Genomic DNA, 22,935 nt, shown 5'->3' with positions numbered 1-22,935 from the left:
TGTGTGTGCTAGCAGAGCTCACAGCTGGGAGGGCGTGCAGGGCAATGCTGCTGTCCCTGCAGCCCGAGGCACCTCTGGGGGGCCTGGTCCTACTGTGCAACAAATTCCTGATATATCTGTGCCAGCCTGCAAAGATTCCTGACTCCATGCAGCATCTGCAGGCAGAGACAGAGAATGAACCAGGTAAGGGGGGTGATTTTTATTGTGTGTTTCATGTGCTGGGACCCTGCTGCAGAGGGAACTCAGGAGTGCAGGGGACACTTTTAAAAAGTCCTGGAGAGCTGTAGGACAAAACCCAGCAATTCCCAACACCTTTCTGCAAAGTCAGCTGGAGAAGAGCAGGGTTTTCTACCCCTGAGATGGGAGAGAGTCGGAGAAGCAAACACACCTGGGCTGATGCACCAACATCACCTGGCACATCAGCCCTTCAGGCTGTGCCTGCTGAGCCATCCCTCACTGCAGGGGTGCAGGAACTCACTGATCACACACCAGGGCAGCTGGTGAACCAAGGATCTGAGCAGCAGCAATGGGGCTGCAGGGACAGCTCTGCTGCCAGGGGAGCAGAGCCCACAGCACCAGCAGCACATCCCCAAATCCTCCCAGCCAGCACCAACTGGCTTCCTAACTACCCTTGCTTAACATGTACAATTTACAAAGACTCAGCATTTATGTAATAATTTTCCACCTGTTTCCTAACGCAGTCCCTGTTATTATATAACAAAAGAAATAGAGATTTTTATCAGAATTTTAAATAGGCAGTAACACATCAAACCAAAGTAACTTTGATTGGAAGAGTAAATCTCAGTAAGCCAGTGCAGAAACAAATGGTTGAGCTGTCTAATATATTATATTTTGTGTAAGGAATGGAAAGGTTTCAGATAAATGGTGGTACTCCACCACTGTTAGCTGGTCAGCTGTGACTGAGCTGACAGAGACACGAGATGGAAAAAATATTTTAAATAATCTAATTGTCTTTTGTGATACTGTAGCCAGCTTTCCAGAGGTCTCTCCTCGCCAGTTTTAAGTGTCTTTAGCTCAGAGGAGTTTTGTTATTACAAAATTCCTCAAGCACAGAGGGCTTACATGTGTAAGAAACATATTTCAATTCGCTTCGCCGAACACTTACAAAGTTCTTATTCACTTTATTCTTGAAAGGTTTGGCTTTTGGCACTTTTTCCTAAATTTTCTCCATTCTTTACTGCCTGACTGATTTATTTCCTGCGCTGTGAAAGTTCCAGAGGAAAGCAGAGTTGCTTGGCAGCGTGATGTGGTATTGCTGAACTCAGCTGTTTGCGGCTCTCAGCAGATGTTTCTGCTTCAAAGGCAGGGGCAGAAAAAAATACACACGCACAAATTCCTCCTCCCCAGTGCTGCATCTTTTGTCTCTTATCTTCCCCTGCTCCAAAGCACGAGGAAGGCTCTGTCACAATAGCAGCTAAGCCATCCAGTGTCACACAGAAGTAAGGGCTGAGCTGGCCCCAGAGCAGATTTAGAGATTTCGCCAAGAGGAAATGAGCAGGAGCTCAGCCCAGGGATGGGCTGCATTGGGGATCCCTGTGGGTAACTCCACTGTGAGCTACAGCTCGCTGACACGGGGATTGCTGAGTGCAGGGGGCAGGAGGCAGCAGGGGGGCAGAAGATGCCACTGGGACAGGCAGCTTCTCCTCCTGCATATCCAGGAGTGCCTCAGAACACCCTCCCGAGCCCAGGGGAAAGCTGAAGAGCAGACTGCGTGTTTGCAGGTCGCTCTTGAGAAATGATTACCTTGTCAGAGAGTCAGAAAATCCTCTGACCCTGGGCATCAGGAGTTACAGTTATTATTGAACCTGTCCATCAGTCTGGATGGATGGAGAGCTGTTGTCCCATTATTCCACGAGTGCACATCCATTCTGTTGTGTGGGCTCTGCTCTATTTACATTCTAATGACATAAAACAATACATCCAACCTGCCTGGGAAGCAGGGCAGGCAGTGGCTGCAGCTCTCAGCAAGGCTGGGCTACTGCAGGCATTGACTGAGCCTCCAGCATTGGGTTTTGATAAGCATGTAAAGAGCTTTTCCAAATGATACAAATTTGCTGTGCAAACACATTTGATGCTGTCATTTGGGCAAGAAATATGTGAAGAATGCCCTTTCTCTTGGAGCTTCAGCCCTGCTGCTTCTCAACAGACCCAGGAACTCCAAAGTAGATTAAAAAAAAAGAACAATTATTGCAACTGGAAGTTCTGTAGAGATAATGGACAGATCTCTAATGCATTTTCTTATCTCATCTCTACTAATTAATTTCTTCTCTTAGATAAAAAAATCTCATGGGCTTGCCTTACTCTTTGGCTAATACCATTTTAAGTTATGTATGAAGATTATTGTAGTATTTTTTGAATGGTCAGGACTAAGTCTAACAGTGGTTCTGTTGAAATCCAACAGACTCATCCTCCATCCTCCATCCATCCATCCATCCATCCTCCTCCCGGCTCGGGGCTCTGATGAACCCTGCTGCCATCCCAGCAGCAGAAGAGCAGCCATGTGAAAGGCTCCTTTGGGAAGGCACCTTCTAACCCCAGCCCAGTGTGCCCCAGGGCAGACACTGCTCCAGGCTGGTCCCCGTGGGTGTGTGCAGATGTGCAGCCTGTCCTGGCACCTCCCTGCCCACTGGAGACATCTGTGCCCTGGTGTGACCAGGGACAGGCATCCTACCCCAGAGACACCTCCCGGTGCAAGGCCAGCAGGCAAAGAGGCTCTCTGGGAGATGGGATGAGCAAGCAGGGAGGGAAGGATGGCTTAGCAGCAGGTGGAGGCTCAGCTGCAGCTCTGAACAGCCACACACACATTCCCATGGCCCTGGAAGCACACAGATGCTCAGCACAAGAATGACTCACGCTGGAAGCTCCAAGGGCTGCTCCAGCCTGAAAGATTTTAATTAAGGTGGTTGGGTCCAACCACCCTCCCAGCACTGCCAAGTCCATCACCAAAGCACATCCCCAAGCACCACACCCACTTCTTTTTCAAATACTCCAGGGACACCTTCCCTGGGCAGCCCTTCCAGTGGTGAACTTTTCCTCATATCCAATCTAAACCTCCCGAGGTGCAAGTTGAGGCATCTCCTCTTGCCCTGCCTGAGCACACACCTGGCTCATGTTCAGCCAGCTGCCAGCCAGCACCTCCAGGCTCTTCTTCCAATTTTCCCTTGAATTATGGAGGCTTCATTCTGCTCAGCTGAGGGCATTTAGCACCTCAGCCTCTTCCTCATCCCTTGTCACAGCGTTTCCCCCCACATCCAGTGAAGAATGGAGACTCTCCTGAGCTCTCCTTTTGTTCATATATCCATATACAATGCCTGCTCACATGTGAATTTCTTGTAAATGAATGGAAATTGTTTCAGGGTTTAATGGTGTAAGACATCCATTGCTGGTGCCTTCCTCCCAAAGCATCTCTGCAGTTTGTACAGCTCAGTCCCTGCAGACACAGATGTGATCTCCTGCAGACATGTACAACTTCCCAAGCTTCTACAGCAGTGGCATGTGCCACCTCAGCTCTGCTCCTGCCTCAATTATCAGTCAAAAGGATAAACAACAGGGCAGGAACAAATCCTGACCCACAAGCACTAAACCTCTGATTCCGTGTGAGAACCCTGCTCTCTGCTTGGGCTGCAAGGCTTTGAGGTCAGCAGGCACCACTCTGCTGAGCTCTGCAAACCACTCTGACCCAGAACTGCCAGGGCAGGGTGACCCAAATTCTGAAATAATTAATAACATCTTCCCTGCTCATAATGTGTGACTGCTCTTGTCTGTTCACATCCTGGGCACGGGCTGGCTGTGTTCTGCTGCAGGCAGACACACTCCACATGGCTCACACTTCTTCAAGCCTGACTCATGCTGTACATACACACTTCACTTTTGTTTTTCAATCACAAGGGAATTGATTTCACTGACATCCTTGGCAGCATATGGTGCTAGCAGACAGAGCAGGGATCTGCACAAATTGCAGCGGCTTTGTTGCTTTCCTCCACGTGCTAATGACACCAAACACAGCCTGGTAACACAATTCCTGTTTCCATCTCTGGGTATCTCTGCAGGCAGAGATACCCAGACAGGGCTCAAAACCAGCCACAACACCCCCAGCCCAACAGAAGGTGCACATGTGGCACATGAGAGGGAGTAAGTGGCTGTGACACGGCCTGAAACATCACCGCAACATCTGGAAGCACTCTTCCCCAGCCCGCCTCTGTATCAGACAGATGGCTGCAGAGTGAGCCCACAGGCCTCTCCAAAGGTTCAAGGCCAAGAGGATGAAGTGCTCCATCACGGCAGTTTTCCATTCTGTCAGTGTTTCTCAAGCTCTCTGCTCTCCCACACTCGGTTTCTCTGCCTGGCTGACAGAAATCCGCGGCGCTGGGTGACTCCAGTGCCCTGCCCAGGGGCACAAATGCCAACCCAAGGGCAGCTTGTTCCAGGACACCCCGCGTGTGCAGCAGCAAGAGGAGTCAGGCCCAGATCAGACTCAGCTCTGGGATGCTCTGGTGCTTTGGCTTTGGCACAGAAACCAGCCTAAGAAACTCCCACCCTGCACCCGCCCTCCTCATCCCCACGGCTGGCAGCAATCCAGGTCTGCTACACTGAAATTTGATATTCTCAAAAACAAACAGCACAAATCCCCTTTGCTGCCCTGGAACAGCCCTCCTGCCCTGGGGCAGCCCAGAACAAGCCACCCAAAAGGCAGGAGCCCTTCCAGTGGGGCTGTTCTTGGTGAGTGGTACCTCACAGACCACACGAGCCCTAGGCTGGGACCAAGGCAGCACTGAGAGATGGAGCTGGCTCCAGGACTAACCAAAAATATCCTTTGTTTGTCTACCCCAAGCACACACAGCAAACCTCCAGAAGCAGAAGCAACAAAGGAAAACAAGCAACCAAGCCGTTGTCTAAGCCTTGTTTTCACTAATCAACACTGTTGTTATCCTCATCAATAGCTACTCGAGTCTCAGCAGAAAATGCATTATGAGGCACACAAACATTGCTGATTTCAAGCTGTTTGCAGTTACTTGCCATAGTTGCAAAGCCTTTCTGAATAATTTTAAACTCAACTCTGGCTCCTGGCTTGAGCACCACAAAGTATTTCTTAAAAAAGTAAGGAAGCATGACCCACTTAATTCTCCAAAGGTAATGGTAAACAATTACTGATGTGATGTATCTAAAATATCTCTTGTGTTCTATTATTTATATAATGTGAAAGGTGTATTAGCTGCTGTTGCATTCAGACTCAAAGTGCTTCTTTCAAAGTGCTTACAGGGTAATTATATCCACACACTAATGACAGAGAAATGTGCAAGAAAGGAAAAGCTGGGAACAAAAATCAGTATTTTTATTGAGTCTGGGCACTTGTCTTCTCTAGGGGTGTGAAGGGGAAAGAGTGCAATGGTTCTCCATGCGCAGCAGGCAGATTTCTGAGCAAACACAGTGGAAAACTCCTTCTACTACACAGATTAACCAATATATTTGTGAGCTTTGCTGCGGGGAGGATGAGGCAGTGCTGGTGCTGGAACCCAGCACTGCTCCTCACTGACCTGGGTACAGCACTGCACATCCCCTGTGACCCACCCTGCTGAACCAGCCTGGAAGGGCTGCTGGCAGCACAGAGTTCCCACCCGGGGCTCACAATCCTCCACCAAATTAAATCAGCCTAAAGGAGTGTCTGTGCTCTGTGCACAGGGCTCCAGGTGACCCTCAGGGACTCGGTGATGCCCCCTACACCGTGTGCTTCCCCTCAGGGCTCCCCACCCAGCTCTTCCCTGTACACAAACATTTCCCTCAAACCAAGCTCATCGTGCTTTCAGAAGGCAGCAACTATTTACATGCACAAATGAGAGAGGCATTAATTAAAACATTGAGTTTTATTTGCATAATTAGTGCCAAAAATATTTTTATGGGTTAATTAGACTTCATGCAAATTGGATTGAGGAGATTTAATTTGGGGTTTGATAACCTGACTATTATAGTTCTGCAGTTGCAAATCTGCTCAGAGCTGTTCTAAGCTATGTCCTCCCTTTCAAACTGGTTTCGTTTTCACTCCTGGCAGCCTCAAATGATGCATTTTTCCTTTCCCTTTACCACTCCTGAGGTAGGTTGACCCTGGTTGGATGCCAGGTGCCCACTAAAGCAGCTCCATCCCTCCCCTCCTCAGCTGGACAGGGAAAATAAAATCCAATGGGAGGCTCAGGGTCGAGATGAAGACAGGGGGAGATCAGTCACCAAGAGAAAACACATTGACTCACACAATCAGCTCATCAGGAGCTGCTCATGGCAACAGGAGCTTCTGCACTTTACACATGTCCAGTACTTGGGCACAGAGTACAGAAGTTAAAATTAGTTAAAATAAAACTATAAAATAAAAATAAAAGCTAAAATGCTCAGGTTCCCTGTGCCTGAAGGCGTGGTACAAAGCAATAACAAAGCACCCACCAAGGACTCCATGATGCTCCTCCACGAGCCCAGGTTTGTGGCTAACAGCAATCTCAGAGCTGGGGCTGTGATCCAGGTGTTGTTTGGATCTGTACACTGGGAATTTCTCTGCATGGACTAAGGCACAGCAGCGTTGTGAGCACTCATTATGATTCCTGGGAAAAGCAGTAGGATTTCCACTGAAAACACACAACTTTACTGTGCCAGGGAAGACAGCCCTGCTGCTGGAGGAAGCCCTGCTTCTGTGCTGTGAACAGCCAGAGCAGGTCCCTGCAAGCAGAGCAGACAGGCAGTGCCAGCCCAGCTCACCCCGCAGGGCTTTGCCTCAGGCAGCACCCCGCAGGCCAGAGGAACCCCCAGGTCTGCAGGAATGCACTGTTTGCCACCAGGACTCTGCTGTGTCACCCTCTGGGAGGTGGGAATTACCCTGCACTGTGCCTCACTGAAGAACTCCCTGCCTGCTCATGAACCAGCCCCAGAGGCTGTGCTACATTCAGAGACACAAGGTCAAAACTACCAAGCCAGAAAAAGTAAAGGTTCAGTAAAACCCTTGCAATTAAGAATATTCATATTGCTGCCAAAATGACACCAATGCAGGTCTATTCTATTAATTTTTTCCTTTGAACTGATGAATTTTATTACCCATTGCAGGTCAGCAGATGGTACCAGAGCTACCCTGAGTGTCTCCACCTTTCCAGGCTGCAGGTTTAATAGCTGTGAGCAGTGCTGATATGAGCCTTAAGTCCTTCAAGCCCTGAATGCTGTCGTGGACATAAACGAGTTTAATGTGCCGAGAAGATGAGGTTTCATACCTGTTCCTGGAACCTGGGGCTATCCTCTGACACAGTACTGTGGTGGTGGAGTGCTTGCCACCATTGCCCACCTCCTGCTTCACGTCCCACTGCCGGGGGTCACTCGTCCTGGCCCCGAGGATGTTCACACCTTTCTTCACCTTGGCCCTGTGGAAACAGCAATGGGGAGAGGTTTACAGGGCTCACTCGGGGATCTCTGCATGCAGCTCAGGCACGGGAACCTCAGCAGATCAGTCTTAAGGTGCCAGATGTGCTTCTAAGCCAGCAGTAAATAGGAGAGTGATACTGTGAATGCAGACCTGTGGCAACATCACATTTTTTTTTTGGACGGGGCCTTTATATGTCCTGCTGGAGTTAGGAGTCAAACTGAACCTCTAGCAAACCTGCACTCAAGGTTCTTTTCTCTATTCAGGCAATATTTTTTTCCCAAAGAGAAGCTTGTCCCAACACAAGCTTCATCACTGCACAGAGGAATACTCCACTGGAGGCTGTTTAATAACCCATTTTTATTCCAGATTACATTCTTCCAAGTATCAGTGGACAGGTTGTTGCTCCTCTGCCTGACAATTTCCTCTTTCCTACAGATTCCCAAGGAAATTTCTGTGTGAAATCTCCAGCCTGGAGAGAATGCAGCTGTTGGTAGAGGCAAGACTTTGTAACCCAGAGATGTTCCTACAGGATGCAGATTTCTGCCACTCTCAGTTGTTATGCCCTTGGAAAAGTTAACTGTATTTATCTAGTGATGCTAATAACATCAGCAACAACTGCGTGGAAGGTTAATTACAGAACACTTGCTAATTAAAGAGCATTTGTACAAGGAATTCTCAGCAAAGGTGTTTGGGTGGGGAATGCTGAACTGCTGATGCTCAGCCCTACCACAAACACCAGGAATGGGGCAGATGAAGAGCTATGCAGCCCTTCCCTTCTGGAGACAGCGAGGGACAAAAGGATGATGAGCATGAGGGGGGAGGAGGCCACTGAGGAGTCCCCAGCCCTGTGAGCAGGGTGGCCTCATCCTCAGAGAGGAAGGGGAAGGGCTGCCTGACCCCAGCCAACACCACAGCTCACCACAGCACACAGCCTGAACTGAAAATCACAGTTTTCTAAAGTATTAATGCAACACAAAATGTTCGTTACTGGGCAGAAATCATCATCTAGCAAGAGGCTGGTATCTTCTTGACTTTTCTGAGGACTTGGCACCTAAGTTTCTTTAAAAAACTGATCTTTCTGCATCGTCAGCCAATAAAACACTCAAAAGCTGTCGTTAGGAATGACTGAGAGTACCTGTCTTCTTGCAACTTTTCAACAAAACACAATTAATTTAAGGTATTGAAAAAGAAAAGTTGATGGGTTTTTTCTTCACAGTATAAAAGCATAAAAGATTAATTCTCTCATTTGTAACATGAAACACCATGGAGCTTTACAGAGCCCTGTGTTGCTCTGGTAAGAGTAGCCTGATGAATCTCTCAGCCTTCAGCTGAATTACTCAGAAGCAAAAGCAGAAAGGCAAAGGAAGAATCAAATTCATTCCTGAAGGTTCATTAAAGCTTTAGGTCCCATTAGGTTTTCCAGTATATTACAGTTCAGATAGATGAACAATAAATAAATGTTTCAGTATTTATAAAACACTCCTGCCAATCTCGAAGCTGTGTAAATCCATCAGTATTTCTATGGCTATCTGTATTTTAGATCTTTGGATGTATTTTAGGACACTGCAATTTAGCAACTGGAGAGAAGTAAAACTTCATTGTTTATACTTTGTTCAGCTGCTCCTTGAGACAGGCTCTGAAATGATGAAACACCACTCAAAATGAGGCTCCCGTGCTTGGACTTTCAACAGAATTACAACTCTGTCAGCAGCTGCAAATTGCTCTTTCCACCATGGAGCCTGACACAGTCAATACCTGGGCTCCTGTTAATTAGGATGGACGTTGTGGATGGCCAAGGTTAGTGGTCAGATACACTGCCAGAGGACCAGAGCAATGCCATTTTGTTAATTAACTACAGGACGGGGCATTAAGTTGAGTGGTTTGCACATATGCCATTATATAAAGCCCATTAAAAAAAAAATTCCATCCCAGGGTAAAGTAGGTTATGTTTAGTGAGAAAAATCAATGTTGTGATTGCACTTAGGACTGCAATGAGGCTATGAACACCCAGAAGATTGAACTTCCGAAATAAATATGCAGAAGCACAATTTGCAACTCTCCCTGCAAAAAGGGCATTGAGTTTTACATAACAAGGTCAATGGATGAATCAGAATTAAGTCAGACAGAACTGAGCCCCACACATTTCCAAATGCAATCTGTACATATGCTACAAATGTTTTCACTCCAATTTTTATTTACTTGGTGTTTGAGTGCTAGCAAGGAAAAGTCTATTTCATTACGTACCAAAGATTTGTTGACCTTGTTGGATGCTTGTGATTAAATATTCATTTTTTAAAATCAATAGTGCCAACTTTGTACATAAAAATCTGTAAGTTATACTACCTCAATAAACCCCAGGACAGAGGACCTGGAGGCCAAATGACTCGACAGTCTCCTGCATTTCAGAGTGTTTATAAATGCACTGTGTTTGCTTAAGGGTGACAATAAATGGAGAGGACAAACTGCTGAGGTTCTCCAGGTGTCCTTGGTGTGGGGTTCCCACTGCAGCTGGATGTTCTTTGCTGTTCCTGCCTATCCACAAGTAGATGGTTGTCCTCACACTGAGGCTTTTCTGCACAGCTCCACGGCCTGCAGGCTCCCACCAGCCATCATCTGTCAGCTCGGACTTCCACCCAAAGTGGAGCCAAAATCTTCCCCTCCATCGTTATTATTCTAAACAACCTCCTGGGAGCGCCACTAAATCTAAAATTAAAAATGCACAAAACCTGAGGGCAGCAGCTCGTTCACTTGAGGGTGATGGCTGTGAGCTGGAAGTTAAGCCCGGCTTTTGATCTGGTGACAAAGCAAAGCTTGGCTGGGAAGCTGGAGCCCAGCCCATCCCCGAGAGCCCAGCCCAGCAGAGCTCAGCTCCAGCCCTCGCTGGGGAAGGGATTCCCCCCTCTGAATGGACTCCAAGCTCTCTGAACAATGGCACCAGGACAAGAGATCTTCTTGCTTGAACTCTGAGGTTGTTAACTCATAGCACAGGAAATCTCTGCCTCAAAATAACTGTCTGTCTTTAAATCTCTCAAATGGAGAATTAAAAGATTCTGCTGGCAAGCAGAGCAAGCAGCATCTCAAACACATTTCCGAGAGTCTCCAGCAGCTTACCTAGGAATCATTACTTAATTTGTGCCGAGACCAAGTAAAAGCATTTATTTACTCACACAATCACACAGCAAATGTGCAATTTCCAAGCAAATATTTCACTTTCAACTTGAAGATTTCAGTTATATACAAAGATTTTCATTTAGCGCCTCACCTTCCTACCATGTCAGACCTAGAAACGGTGCTTCTAATTAATGCATTCTGATCAATTGCAGATGAAAATCTAATTCTTTCATTTCACTATCCTCAAATTACAAGAAATGTCAGCAGTATTTAGATATAATACTGTACAGCTATTAAAGACAGCAACCAAAAGGCAATTGAATCAGCAACAGCCAGAGCTGGAGATGTGACTTATGATTTAAGGAGCTCAAATTATAGCTTCCTATTTAAATTTAAATGTTCATCTTGCAGAACTGCTGTGCCATGGAAGGGCTGTGCTACCTGCAGCAGGGCAGACTGCTGAGAGCTGCCACCAGCCCTGCCCATGCAGGATTCTGCTGATTGTGCTAATTGATGAGCATCACCCCTGTCACTGCAGAGGAATGATGCCCAGAGCACAGACCCAGGGAGCTGCTCTGTCTGGGGACGAGGAAGGCTCTGGGCAGCACGGGGAGCTGGGCACATCCCTGGCTGCCCTGAGCCTGGCACGCTGAGCTGGCAGCATCCAGAGCTGGCTGAGCTGTGGCTAGGAGCAGGACTAGGGAAGGAGCAGTGCCAGTGCCTGGGAGTGCAGGAGTGGGGCTGCAGGGGGAACAGGGCCATGCCCTTGGCAGCAGCAGCACCAGGTACCTCTCACCTGGGCTCACTCTGCCCTCCAACACAGCTCTAAGGATAAACAGCTGAATCAATGCTCAATTCCCGTCAGCAGAGAGCTTCGGAGTGTCTGCAGAGCTGTCCAGAGCCCTGTGTTTGCTGTCCACGGGCCACTGCCATCCCTGGTAAATGCCATCCTCGTGTCCCCGACGTGGAGCAGCTGCAGGGCACTGCTCTGGGCTCTGCAGCTCGCACCTGCTGCCCCAGCAAGCATCCCAATCCCAAACCAGGGCCAGCAGCAGCTCGTGCCCGGGCTGGCCCCGGAGGATGCTGCTGCTGCACAGCGAATCCCGGCTCCTGGCAGCTGCAGCTTCAGCTGAACAAATGCTGACCCCTTTTGGTCAGTCTCCTCCGAGCCTCGCTGCTTCTCCGTGCTCTCCTCTCCTAAACACCCCTGACTCTTCTGGCTGCAGGGGTCAGGCTGTAGGAAATTCCTTCAGTGGCTCCTGAAGCCCAGGGCAGCTCTCCTGGTGGCTCTCTGCTGGGCTGCACGTTACAATTAAGTCTCAAAACTTCATGAGTTCTGCCATGAAGAATTTTTCAGCTTCTTTTTCTTCTGCCATGAAGAATTTTTCAGCTTCTTCCTGCCACGATTCACTCCTCTCCTCCTTTGTTCCCAGAGTACATCAGGAGATTAAAGCCAGCTGCAGGGACCCATAAAACCCAGGCAAGAGACTGACCAGAGCAATTAAGCAAGATTTGTTTTATTAAGTAAATATTTTTCCTTTCATCTTTCTGTATGAAATGAGTTGCTGGATTCACTGCAGCTCTGAAGGAACAGGACAAACATCTGCCTGCAAAACATCACTCAGGAAAAGCTGAGAAGCCAGGAGTGGAACAGAGGATGCCCTGGTTGGCTGGGTCAGCCTTTCAAATGTGATCCTTGAATTTGCAGAGCACACGTTCAGGGTAAGTGTGATGGAGTAGCTTGGCTCAGCTCAGGGAATTTGGGATCAGACATCAGCTCCAGCTCCTGCTGGGCTCCACACAGGATCCCTGTCTGACTCCAGAGAGCAGATGGCCACCAGAGCTCTCTGTGGCCACCTGTTTCCTACTGAAATTTTCATTTACAAGCCACAAGCCCATGTCAGCAGGAAAAGAGAGCACTATCTCCATTGCAGAATTTAGGTACTGGATGGATTAGGTAATGAATTACTGCTAAAAGCAGCATTTCACATTTGGTCTCCTAACTCAGGAGATGCTGCAAAGGGCCATCCATGCAAGAATCATCAGTAAAAGCAAAGACCTTGCTGCTCAGAGCATCCTCTCTGCTTCAGGCATTTCTCTCTCATGGTGTGTCCAAAAAAGGCCTTCAGGAAACCACTTTTGTAGAAAAAGAGAAAACAGCCCTTTAAAATGTCAAAACAGCTAAACTAGGTACACAGCTCTTGCTCTCCACTCCTCACAATTTTCCTTTCACTTCCAATAGATCACAAGGTTGGTCTATTTGAAATGACTTTGGAAAGGATAACACGTCAAAACAAAACAAATGGAAATATTTCGCTTTGAAATGCAGTAATAAAATCCTTTGAGAATCTCCAAAGCAGAATGCTTGAGCTTCTTGAACACAGGGAGCAGCTGAGGCAGATTTCAGTATTTCTGAAACCTCCTAGGGCTGGCAAATTGGACTAAATTCAGCCTCCCCAAAACTTCATATTCTGGTGACTTTCATGTCCATCAAAATTATACAAATTCTCCCGCTGCCAGTGAGGAGTCCTGGGATCTAAAATAGCTCAAGGGCTGATCCTCTGTAGTGTTTCTTACATAACTGAAATTCCCTGAGACCCTTGGGAAATCAGCTGTCTTCTCCTTCAGCAGCAATAGGTGCTTCATGTCCCTCAGGAAGCTCTGAAGAGCTCAGCTGCAAGGCACGAGGTGGATGCTGTCAGCTGTATTTTAGACTTTTTTTTCCCCCAGAAAAGAAATCCAAGGTATTTTGGGATGTTCCGGGGACAGAGTTTTTTGGGTTTCGGGCTGATATCTGTGGTTAACTCTGTGTTAACATTACCAGCCCTCTTGAGGAGTCAGGTATTCTATTATTGAGTTTTAAAAGAAAAGCAAAGAGAGGCTGGCTGTGAAGTTTGGATAACCTCCTCAAGGCACAGTCAGTCACTGAACCTAACAGATCTCATGGCAAAGCTGCTTTCTCCAGCCCTGAATTTTAACAGCATTAGTTAGGGGGTAGGAAAGGTGTGAGGGGGGTGGGGAACTCCTAAAACAATCTATAAATAAAAGCAGGACAGAAGTACACAACAGAGAGAATCTGGATTTGTCATCCAAATGCGAGGAAAGCCACTCTGAATTTACAGCCTGCTAACATCCTGCCTCCAGCAAAGACAAACACTGCAAACTCCTGAGCTCCCAGCAGCTGTCACTGAGCTGCTGCTGCTGCACTGAGCTCAGCTCCTGCCTGCAGAGAAGCACCCAGAGCAGCCAGGCACATTCCTGATTCCCAGGCACAGTGGAAATTGAGGAATGGGCTGCAGACCCTGCCCAGGGCAGCCCCACCTGCAGCAGGCTCAGCCCTCCAGGCAGCTCCTGCAGTGCTCCACGAGCTCTCCTCGCTCTCTCTGCCTCCAGCTCCTTTTCTGGGGCTTTGGTGGCACTCTGGTGGCAAACCACAGACACTGAGCTCAAATATCAGAGCAGCCACAGGGCAGGAGGCAAGATGGGCCAAAAGCAAAGTCATGCCCCAAAGAGCTGCAGCTGCACACACAACACACACCTTCCCTTCTCCTGCCCCCGTGCCCAGCCCCAGGAGCTCCCGTGGATGCAGCAGCTGTGCCAACCCCACATTTGGCAGGAAGTACAGCAGGCTTGGACATTTATGGGTTTTTAAGCCTCAGCTCCCAGCACCACTGGGAATGAACTCTCACAGTTAATAAGAATTGAAGAGGAGAGAAAAGTGAAAGCAGAAGTGTTTTCAAGAACATGAATCCCTCCTTTTTTCTTTTTGCAACACTGGAGCCTGGCATGTCAGGATAGAAAACCCCACTCCTGGGCTGGAAGGATGGAGATCCCCTCCTGACAAACTGTCCCAGGTGGCACAGGAAGGGCTCCTTCCCAGAATTTACAATGCACATGCTAACCAGCAGGTTTGCTGATTAAATTATCAATATCATTTGAGACAGGGGACAAGGCCAGTATGCTCAGCCCTCCTTTCACTGCCCTTTACCTTTTACTCGTGGAATCAGCAAAAAATCTGGGTTCCCAAGAAATGCAGGGGAATTGCAGAGAAGAGCAAGGCCTTGCAGTGCCTGAGGGGGGTTTGCAGCCGTGTTTAAAGGCTCTGCTCTCATCCCAGGCACTGGGATGCTGACCTCAGCTGACAAGGGGACAGTCTGAGTTTGCAGTTTCCATTTCCTCAAAGACTGAATGAGTAGCAAAGCTCTTTTCTGATTTGAAACTCAAACAAATGAATGGGTGAGTGACAGCTCCATCTCAGGCACTCTGCAAGGAATGAAAGAAGCTGCAGCATTATCACATGCAGGTAAAACCCCTGGACAGCCTTTGCTGTGGGCTCAGTGTCTGGGTGAACCCTCATGGATGAATTCATCACATGGGGAGATACTGCAGACCAGGCTGGCTGCTTTGCTGTCACAAAGGCAGCTGGAATCATCTTCCTCACACCAACACATGCCTGCTGAGAGAGGCAGGAGAGACAGAGATGGGTGTTGTGTAAATAAAAATCCTACCAGGGCGAATCCAGAGCACAGATTCAGCTGCACAAGCTAAACACAAGCTCATGGATCTATTTTATAGGACCAGAGACACTTTTTAGATAAGTAAATGCTTTGAGATTATATTTCCCTACTACATCCAGTTTCTATTATTACCAGAAAAATCTCTAAGCTGCATATTTGTGACATTCCCCCAGCTGGCAGAGCAACAGCAGTGCTGAGGAAAATACTTACTGTTTGCAGTGGTTATTAGGATTATTACTTAGACCCCAAGTGACTTGCTGAAGTAATCTTCCCATGCAGTCCCTTGGTGGTTTTAATCCCACCCTCACTCCCCCTCAGCAGCTGCTATGAATACAGTTTGCCATCAGCCACAGAGCTCCAGGGGTTGTGTTTCCTTCTTCCCTCAGGGAAATCATTTTGCTGAGATCAGCTGCTGGCAAGAAGAAGGGACAAGCATCCTTAAAGCAGTGAGAGAGAGGGGAGCCTTCCACCCAAGCAATTGTTGGACAGGCACCTGTGCTGGGCTGCTGGCTTTGCTTCCTGCACGCCAGGGAAGCCCTGCTGCTCACTGGCTCGGGAGCAGCTCTGTCCCTGTCCCCTCGTCAGTCTGGGTGGCACTGACTGCAGGTGGGGGCATCACCAGAGCCTGGGGGCTCCCTGCAGCCCCAGGGCTGTGCTCCTCTGTGTGTGCCCCCATCCACCCTGCCTGCTCTCCCTCCGAGCCCCAGAGAGGCTGGAACAGAGTCCAGGCAGAGTTAAATGAGCAAAGCAGGGATGTATCAAAAGGCTTCAAAGGATGCACCTTGGGCAGTGCAAGAGCCTGGCCAAGGCTCCACCCAGGATGGACAATGCTCATGAGTTTTCACACTTTCATCGTTTTGGTCCATTTCCACGTTGGGGTTCATTGTCCAGTTCCAGCTCAGGTGATGCAGAGGCAGCAGCCTGTTCCTGGATGCAGATATTAAGGTCATGATACAGCCACACCAACATCAAACACCTCCGAGATAAAACAGACGAATAATTTGGAAGTGTCATTGTGTTCAGAGCTCCCTCTCTGTGAGGATTCCAGATCAGCAGAAGTCACATCCCCTTTATCACCTCCTGGGGAGTCTCTTCTTTCCCCCTCCATGGCTCTCCCCAAAAGTCATTTCAATTCATCCAGCTCCAGCCAGCCACTAACTGCAGGGGTGAAAATCATTTTGTTTCAGCTTGATGCAGCAGAAACTCAGCAGAGCTAAACAGCAAACGCCAGGGCCCAGAGGAGCAGCTGGCCCAGGGCTGCTCCAGCAGCAGCACAGGACGGGCTCTGCCCACGCTGCTGCAGCACACGGGGACATATTATATTATAAATATATATACACGGGGATATATATATATATATATATACACACACACACACACACACATATATATACATATATATACACACATATACATATATATATACATATATACACGGGGAGATATATATATATATATACGGGGACATTTATATTATAAAATATAAATATATCTTTTATAATATAAAATACATATTATATTTTAATATATAATATATTTATATATATAATATAAAAATAATATATATTTATATAATAATATAAAATTATTATTATATATTTTATAAAGAAAATAATATATTCTCTTTATAAAATATATAATAATATATTTTATATTTATATAATATATAAAATATATAATAATAATAAATAATAGAATACTTTCTATATTGTATATAATATGTAACTATACTATAATGATGCATTAATAATATTATAATGTATTAATACTGTTATAATAATATATAATATTATAGATATATAATATATATAGGATTAGATCCTGTAATAGAAATAGGATTATATATATAACATATAATATATATATATAGATATATATAAAATATATATAGCTGCTCCTGCCACTCCCTGTGAGGTGCACACTCTGGTGTGGGCCAAAGGCAGCTCCATGTCTGTGCCAAGCACCTGCAGACTCAGGTGAGAAACACCCGGTTCCTGTCTGCCCTGGCTGTGGCTCTGAGGGATGCTCAGCCCCAGCCCCACGGGGCAGGGAGCTGAGGAGGGTGGTACAGCACCTGCACACTCAATGTGCCAGCCCATTCTATGCCTCAGCAAAGCTCTCCCTGCCTCCTGAGCCAGCCATGCCTCGTTTGAAAGGTCTTAGATAAAATGGCCAAGAGTTATGGGGTATACAACAACCAAGGATACAGAGAAATGACAAGTACAAAGAGAGGAATATGAATAATCTACAGAAGAGGCCATTATTCTATGTACCCAGGGAAAGTGTTTCTGCTCCTTACAAAAGGAAGGATTTATCTTCCCCTGATCAAAGGTGACAAAGCTGCAATGTTAATGCTAGAAAAACACAGGGAGGGCAGGAAGAAGGCTGCCAGCAATTTCACTTTGATTTCATCAGCTGATGGTGCAATTATACATTTATTTTCCTGTGAGCAGCAGACACTTTCACACTCAAGAATACACCAGGAGGAGAGACAAATGACTGAGTGTCACAGATCCTTCTGCAGAATTCCACACACGTTTCCCTCAAGCAGACACTGATGCTCTCCATTTGTGTCCTTTAGGGCTGACACAGCTCATGGCACTGACATTAAGGGGGCAAGACTGGCCATCAGGTACTAAGTGTACTGTCTTCTCCACTGACAGCAGCTCCACACAGACATAATTCAGGGCCAGCTCTGAGTCTGCTTTGCTGTGCCTGAAAACCAGGTCAGGCCTTCAGCACCTCCAGCTGCCTGAGAACTCCAGCCCCTCTTCCCCGTGGATCAGCAGGGCTGCAGCCCTGGGATGCTGAGGAGCTCTCAGCAGGGGCTGCTGGTCAGGGAACAGCGCCCAGGGACACTGGGACATCACCAGGGGCACTGGAACATTCACTGGAACATCACCCAGGGACACTGGAACATCACACAAGGGCACTGGACATCACCCAGGGGCACTGGACATCACCCAGGGGCACTGGAATATGCACTGGACATCACACAGTGTCACTGGACATCACCCATCACCAGGGGCACTGGAACATGCACTGGAACATGCACCCCGGCTCTGCTGCCCTGCTGGCAGTCCTGGGTGTAATGCCAACGCTGCCATGCCACTGGGGACACATTTTCAGCTCACGCAGAGGGGACAGGGCAACCCAAAGCAGATCAGAGCTTGGACCATTGTTGTTAGCAGAACAGCAGCCTCCAGAGGAGAGCTGGGGGCTCTGCTGTGCTGTCACACCAGTGCAGTATTACAGAGTTTATACCCCAGAAGGGTTTGACAGAGGGGACAGGGCAATCCAAAGCAGACCAGAGCTTGGACCATTGTTGTTAGCAGGAACAGCAGCCTCCAGAGGAGAGCTGGGAGCTCTGCTGTGCTGTCACACCAGTGCAGTATTACAGAGTTTATACCCCAGAAGGGTTTGTTAAAGGGAGGAGAAAGGGAAAAATCACATAAGAAATTGCCAGAAGAGCCCTGATTTTGTTTGGATCAAACTACTCAAGCTCCAGGTATTATCTATTTGCACATGGAGCTGGAAATTCACCCCAGTCCCAGACCTGTTGTTTCTGTCGCTGACAGGGAGAGCCAGCGCTGATTTTCAACACAAAGAAGCAGTAAATGGAATAAATATCAAGAGCAGAGCTGCCGTGAGTTAATATGCAGAGCGAGTGCCAGCCTTGCAATGAGCCCACATCACCATGGTGTCATCCTGAGCCACCCACAGCAGTGTCCCCGTGCACAGGATCATCCCTGACTTCATCTTGTGTCATAGGCTACAAGGACACCTCACACCTTATCAGGAAATGTTAAGGCCACCCTTTCAGCATATAAAAAAATAACAAACTGTGTAATTGCTGTCATGGAAAAGTAGCAGTGGAACTTATCTGAAGGAATGTCTCAAAGTGAACGCTTGGAGTGTTTTCTTTGGAGTTCTTTGGGTAAGAACTTCAGCTGGGTGTGACAGTTTCAGACCCTCACCCAGGCGTGTCTGACCAGGTGTCCCTGAGATCCAGGGCTGGACTGAAGGACTGCCTCCCCCAGCAGTCAAATCCAGCTGCTGAAGCATGCTTTTAGCTGTCATCTCATTTAGTCTTTCACTTCCAACCCACTCTCTCAATCCTATTTTACAAATTTTTAAGAACCTTTGCCCTTCTAATCCCATTAGATCAGTGATTCTAAAAAAAATATTTTACTGCAAGTGATGCAGAAAACAAACACTGCCCCTACCACATGCTTTTACTCCTCCTTCCCTCCTCAAAATGATAACTTTGCACATTAGCCCCTAACAACTCTTTCATGCTTGGGAATGTATTTGAAAATGTGACATTTGCTTATTTGGGCTGTTTTAGCAGAGCCCTCCTCGCTGGGATCTCCCAGCCTGGGCAGTGTTCAGAGAAGCAATGGCCCATTTTTCATTTTTATTTTAATTTCCACCTCTGCTGTTCCCACAGCTGAGGGCCCCAGGATGAATCCATCTCCCCAGGGCACGTGGGATCCTCTCTGGTTTGTCCAGAGCTCCTGGTGGAAATCAGGAGCTGAGCTGAGGGGAACGGGGTTCAGAGGCAATAAATCCATCACAGCACCAGGGAAAGGGGAGATTTCCCTTCTCATGATGAGGCAGAGGCTGAGAACTGGGGGGTTATGAATTCATTACTGCATGAGAGAGGGGTTTAAAGGAACAAAATTGCGTTTTGTGTTTGTATTAAAACTTCTTTGAGGGAAGAAAAGCAGATTGTGTCTGTATTCCCTGGCTGAGCAGAGTGTATTTCAGTGAGGAGGATTTGCCCTCTACACACATGCAAAAAGAGGCTGCAGTAAATAACACCAGCCTCCCGAAATCCTGGAGTCACCTTGCACAGGCAGACAGGGGCTGATGTGTGCTGCTGTGCTGAGATTTCCACGCTGCAGCGAAAGGCCTGACACAGACAAACCCAGGGGCCCACAGCTGACAAACAACAGCACCTTTTCATCTGGAATTCAGCAAATTCAGTGCAGGAGCTATTGATGGAAAACCAACTTAGAACCTCACATTTCTCTTTTTTCTAAGGAAGGGCTGCACTTTAAGTCGCTGGCTTTATTAATGGAATAAGTGCATTTGTCTCTTGCAGGCCTGAAAAATAAAGCACTGAGCAGTAACATATGGAATGTGCCTTAGGCAAGAGACTTTCTTCTGGTATTGCTATTTTTCTAATAAAATTGAAATCATGGCACGAGTGCACATGTTCTTGTAAAGTGTTTCACAGGAGGTGGTCTACAATAGATGCACCCAAAAACAACAGACTTTTTTTTTATAAAATTGCCAATTTCAACAGTTCAAAACCCAGTGACCTGGGACCCCTAATCTCATGGGATGGAAGGAAATAAAAAAGAACTCCATAAGTTCTCCTCTTTTGAGTTTATCCTTCAATTTCTTGGGGTAATTTCCTCTGTAAATATAAAATAAGGGCTCAAAAGGTCATTTTATAACATGAAGTCAAAGTCACAGTCCTCCTGCCATCCCTCAACTGTAGCAGAGGATGCTCCTATTGAAATAATAAATGAGACTGAAACTCCCGAGGAAATGGGGAGTGTTCAGAGCAGCAGTGATGGTAAAAAGCAAGGCAGGAGCTGCCTTAAAATCCTACAGATTGCACTGAGCGTGTTTGCAGGCAGGATGAATACCAGAGGGGGTGTCAGGCTGGGGTTTGGCTGCAGCACTGCACAGGCAGAGCAGAGCCCAGCTAACACCACACATCTCAGGCAGAGTGGGTCGATTTAAAGCTGGTACCTCCCCAGCCTTTGAACCTTTCTCTCAGGTTCCCCTGTGCTGCAGGCAGTTTTCTGTCTGAATTTCCCGTTCCCCTCCCTGCCTCGGAGCTGTCTGAGCCTTTCAGTGGTGTCAGTCAGCAGCTGTAGGGCAGAGCAGCGAGAAGCACCAAGCACAAAAAGCACAGAGCAGCCTCAGGCACTGAGATTGCCTTTACATCGGAACACCTTTGATGCCAGGTCCTGGACAAGAAATGCAGTTGACTTAAGCTCAGTAAAAATTGATCTTTCCTCCCATGCTCGTCTCAGTATCAAGCTAAGTCTAAAACTTAGAACAACCTGGAAAAAAAAATGACTGCAGCAAAAGTTCGTGACATGCAAGAGGGTTTCTCCTCCAGAAAACGCTCGGGAGTGGGTCTGCCTGGTTAAAACAGTGCCCGAACAAACAGCTGCACTTCCATCGAGCCTGGTTTGATTCCAGACTCACACGTCAGCACTCCAAAGGTAAGAGCCTTCTGCTTTGCTGTTTCACACTTCCAGGGTGGCTGATGGAAAACCCAGGCAGCAGGGAGAGAGCTGGGAGTCTCTGGGACAGGAACGGTCTGCAACAAACAGCCTGTACAACATCAAACCCTCAGAACTGCTCAGCACATCACTGCCTCTTAAATTGGCTCTTCTGTTACTATTTTTGCCTCTATTTTTCCCCATTGGCTGTAATAAAATATAGAAAAGTGATATCCTGCCCCTTGTCTACTGGTAGTACCAGATTCCTCAGGAAACATTAACATGGAACCTATTTGCTGGTTCCCACCAGGAGCTTGTGTTTATGCCATTTGTGTATGTGGGAAATGGGCACCTTCTGCAGAACCATTGAACCAGCAAACACGTGAGCTGCAAAGCATGAAAAAGTTCTACCCTGTGAGTGCTTTGACAGCAAAAGCTGCTTTACATCAGCTCCAAATTCCACAGGTCCCTATCACTGTCTAAAAGGACAGCGCAGATCTTCTGAATGGGAAGCAGAAATATAATTAAATAAATGGAGAGGGCAATGAGTGACAAAATTTAACAAGCCAGGGTATGATTAATGTCCTGTTCCCTTCCAGGATCTGGGTAATGAATCAGATTTCACACCTCGAGTTTCCAACAATGTCTGCAGAGATAAAGTAATGGAACGTCCATTACCCTGGCCTAAGATTGGCATATTCTCATCAAATGCTTTGTGATTGTATAAATAGCGTGGAACAAGGGAAAATCAGAAGCACAGAGCACGCAGAAAACCTCCACAGACACCTCATTTTTTTCTATTCAGCAGGAAGCAGCAATGCAAGCAGAGCTGGAGGCATTTGTGCATTTCAGCATTCCTGTCTCACCTGAAGGTGCTTGATAAATCCAGTGCATATAAATAAAAAGCAGAGGGGTTGGAGTACAGGCAGTCCCTGGTGCTGATGCTGACTTTTCATTGCTAAGGCTCTAATCCCAATGTGATCCACATGAATATTATTTCTAGATGATTACCAAAGGTGCAGCCCTTGCAGGCAGGAGAGCATTGCTGCCAATGATCCAAGGCGTGCTGATACTGCTCTGGAGAGGGCAGGCAGCTCAGAAGGGGTGGCTCACCCGAGGTCACAGTGTCTGCATGGCAAGTGAAGGATCAGCACACCGGATCTCCTCCCCTCTGCTGTGCTGGACACCATGGAATCCAGCGTTTCCAAGTGGCTGCTCTGCACATTCCAGCTGGGAGTTTCCCCACTGACAGCAGGAAGGGCCTCCAAAGGAAAGATCACAGAACAAGTCCATGACAGAGTTTAAGCAACACCAGTTCAGCCACGAAATCCCTGTGTGAATCAATTATTATTGATTAAACTTAAAGTTTTCCTTCATCACACTCCACAGGCACGTAAGCAGATAAAGAGTTCCAGGGCAGAGGCACTTCCCAGACCCACTGTGCAATCCCAGACACAAACAAACAGAGGAAGCTGAGCCTCCTGACAGCTTTATCTGTCCAGAATATTCACCTGTTGGTTTTGGTTACAACTGACACTGACACAGTAATTTCCACTCTTATTTTGCAAGTTGTTCAATTTACGAAGCTGTCAGTCCTTCATGACACCTGTGGCACCTTTTATAGGAATATTTTTAGTGTGTCAACATC

The 22,935-nt window shown here is 47.3% G+C and overlaps 1 protein-coding gene across 1 annotated transcript in view; it reads right to left on the bottom strand.

Moving 5' to 3' along the window:
• TMEM132C (transmembrane protein 132C) overlaps positions 1-22,935 on the bottom strand; it is a 171,552-nt gene that overhangs the window by 65,723 nt on the left and 82,894 nt on the right. The window contains exon 3 of the mRNA XM_039724889.1: positions 7,263-7,409. Within this exon, the coding sequence (XP_039580823.1) occupies positions 7,263-7,409 (147 nt within the window). The remainder of the gene's footprint in view (positions 1-7,262; positions 7,410-22,935) is intronic.

Source organism: Passer montanus, unplaced genomic scaffold (assembly GCF_014805655.1).
Source record: "Passer montanus isolate IOZ18808 unplaced genomic scaffold, ASM1480565v1 scaffold53, whole genome shotgun sequence".
In the NCBI taxonomy this organism is placed as follows: Eukaryota; Metazoa; Chordata; class Aves; order Passeriformes; family Passeridae; genus Passer; species Passer montanus.
This window is presented reverse-complemented; position numbering and strand designations above follow the sequence as displayed.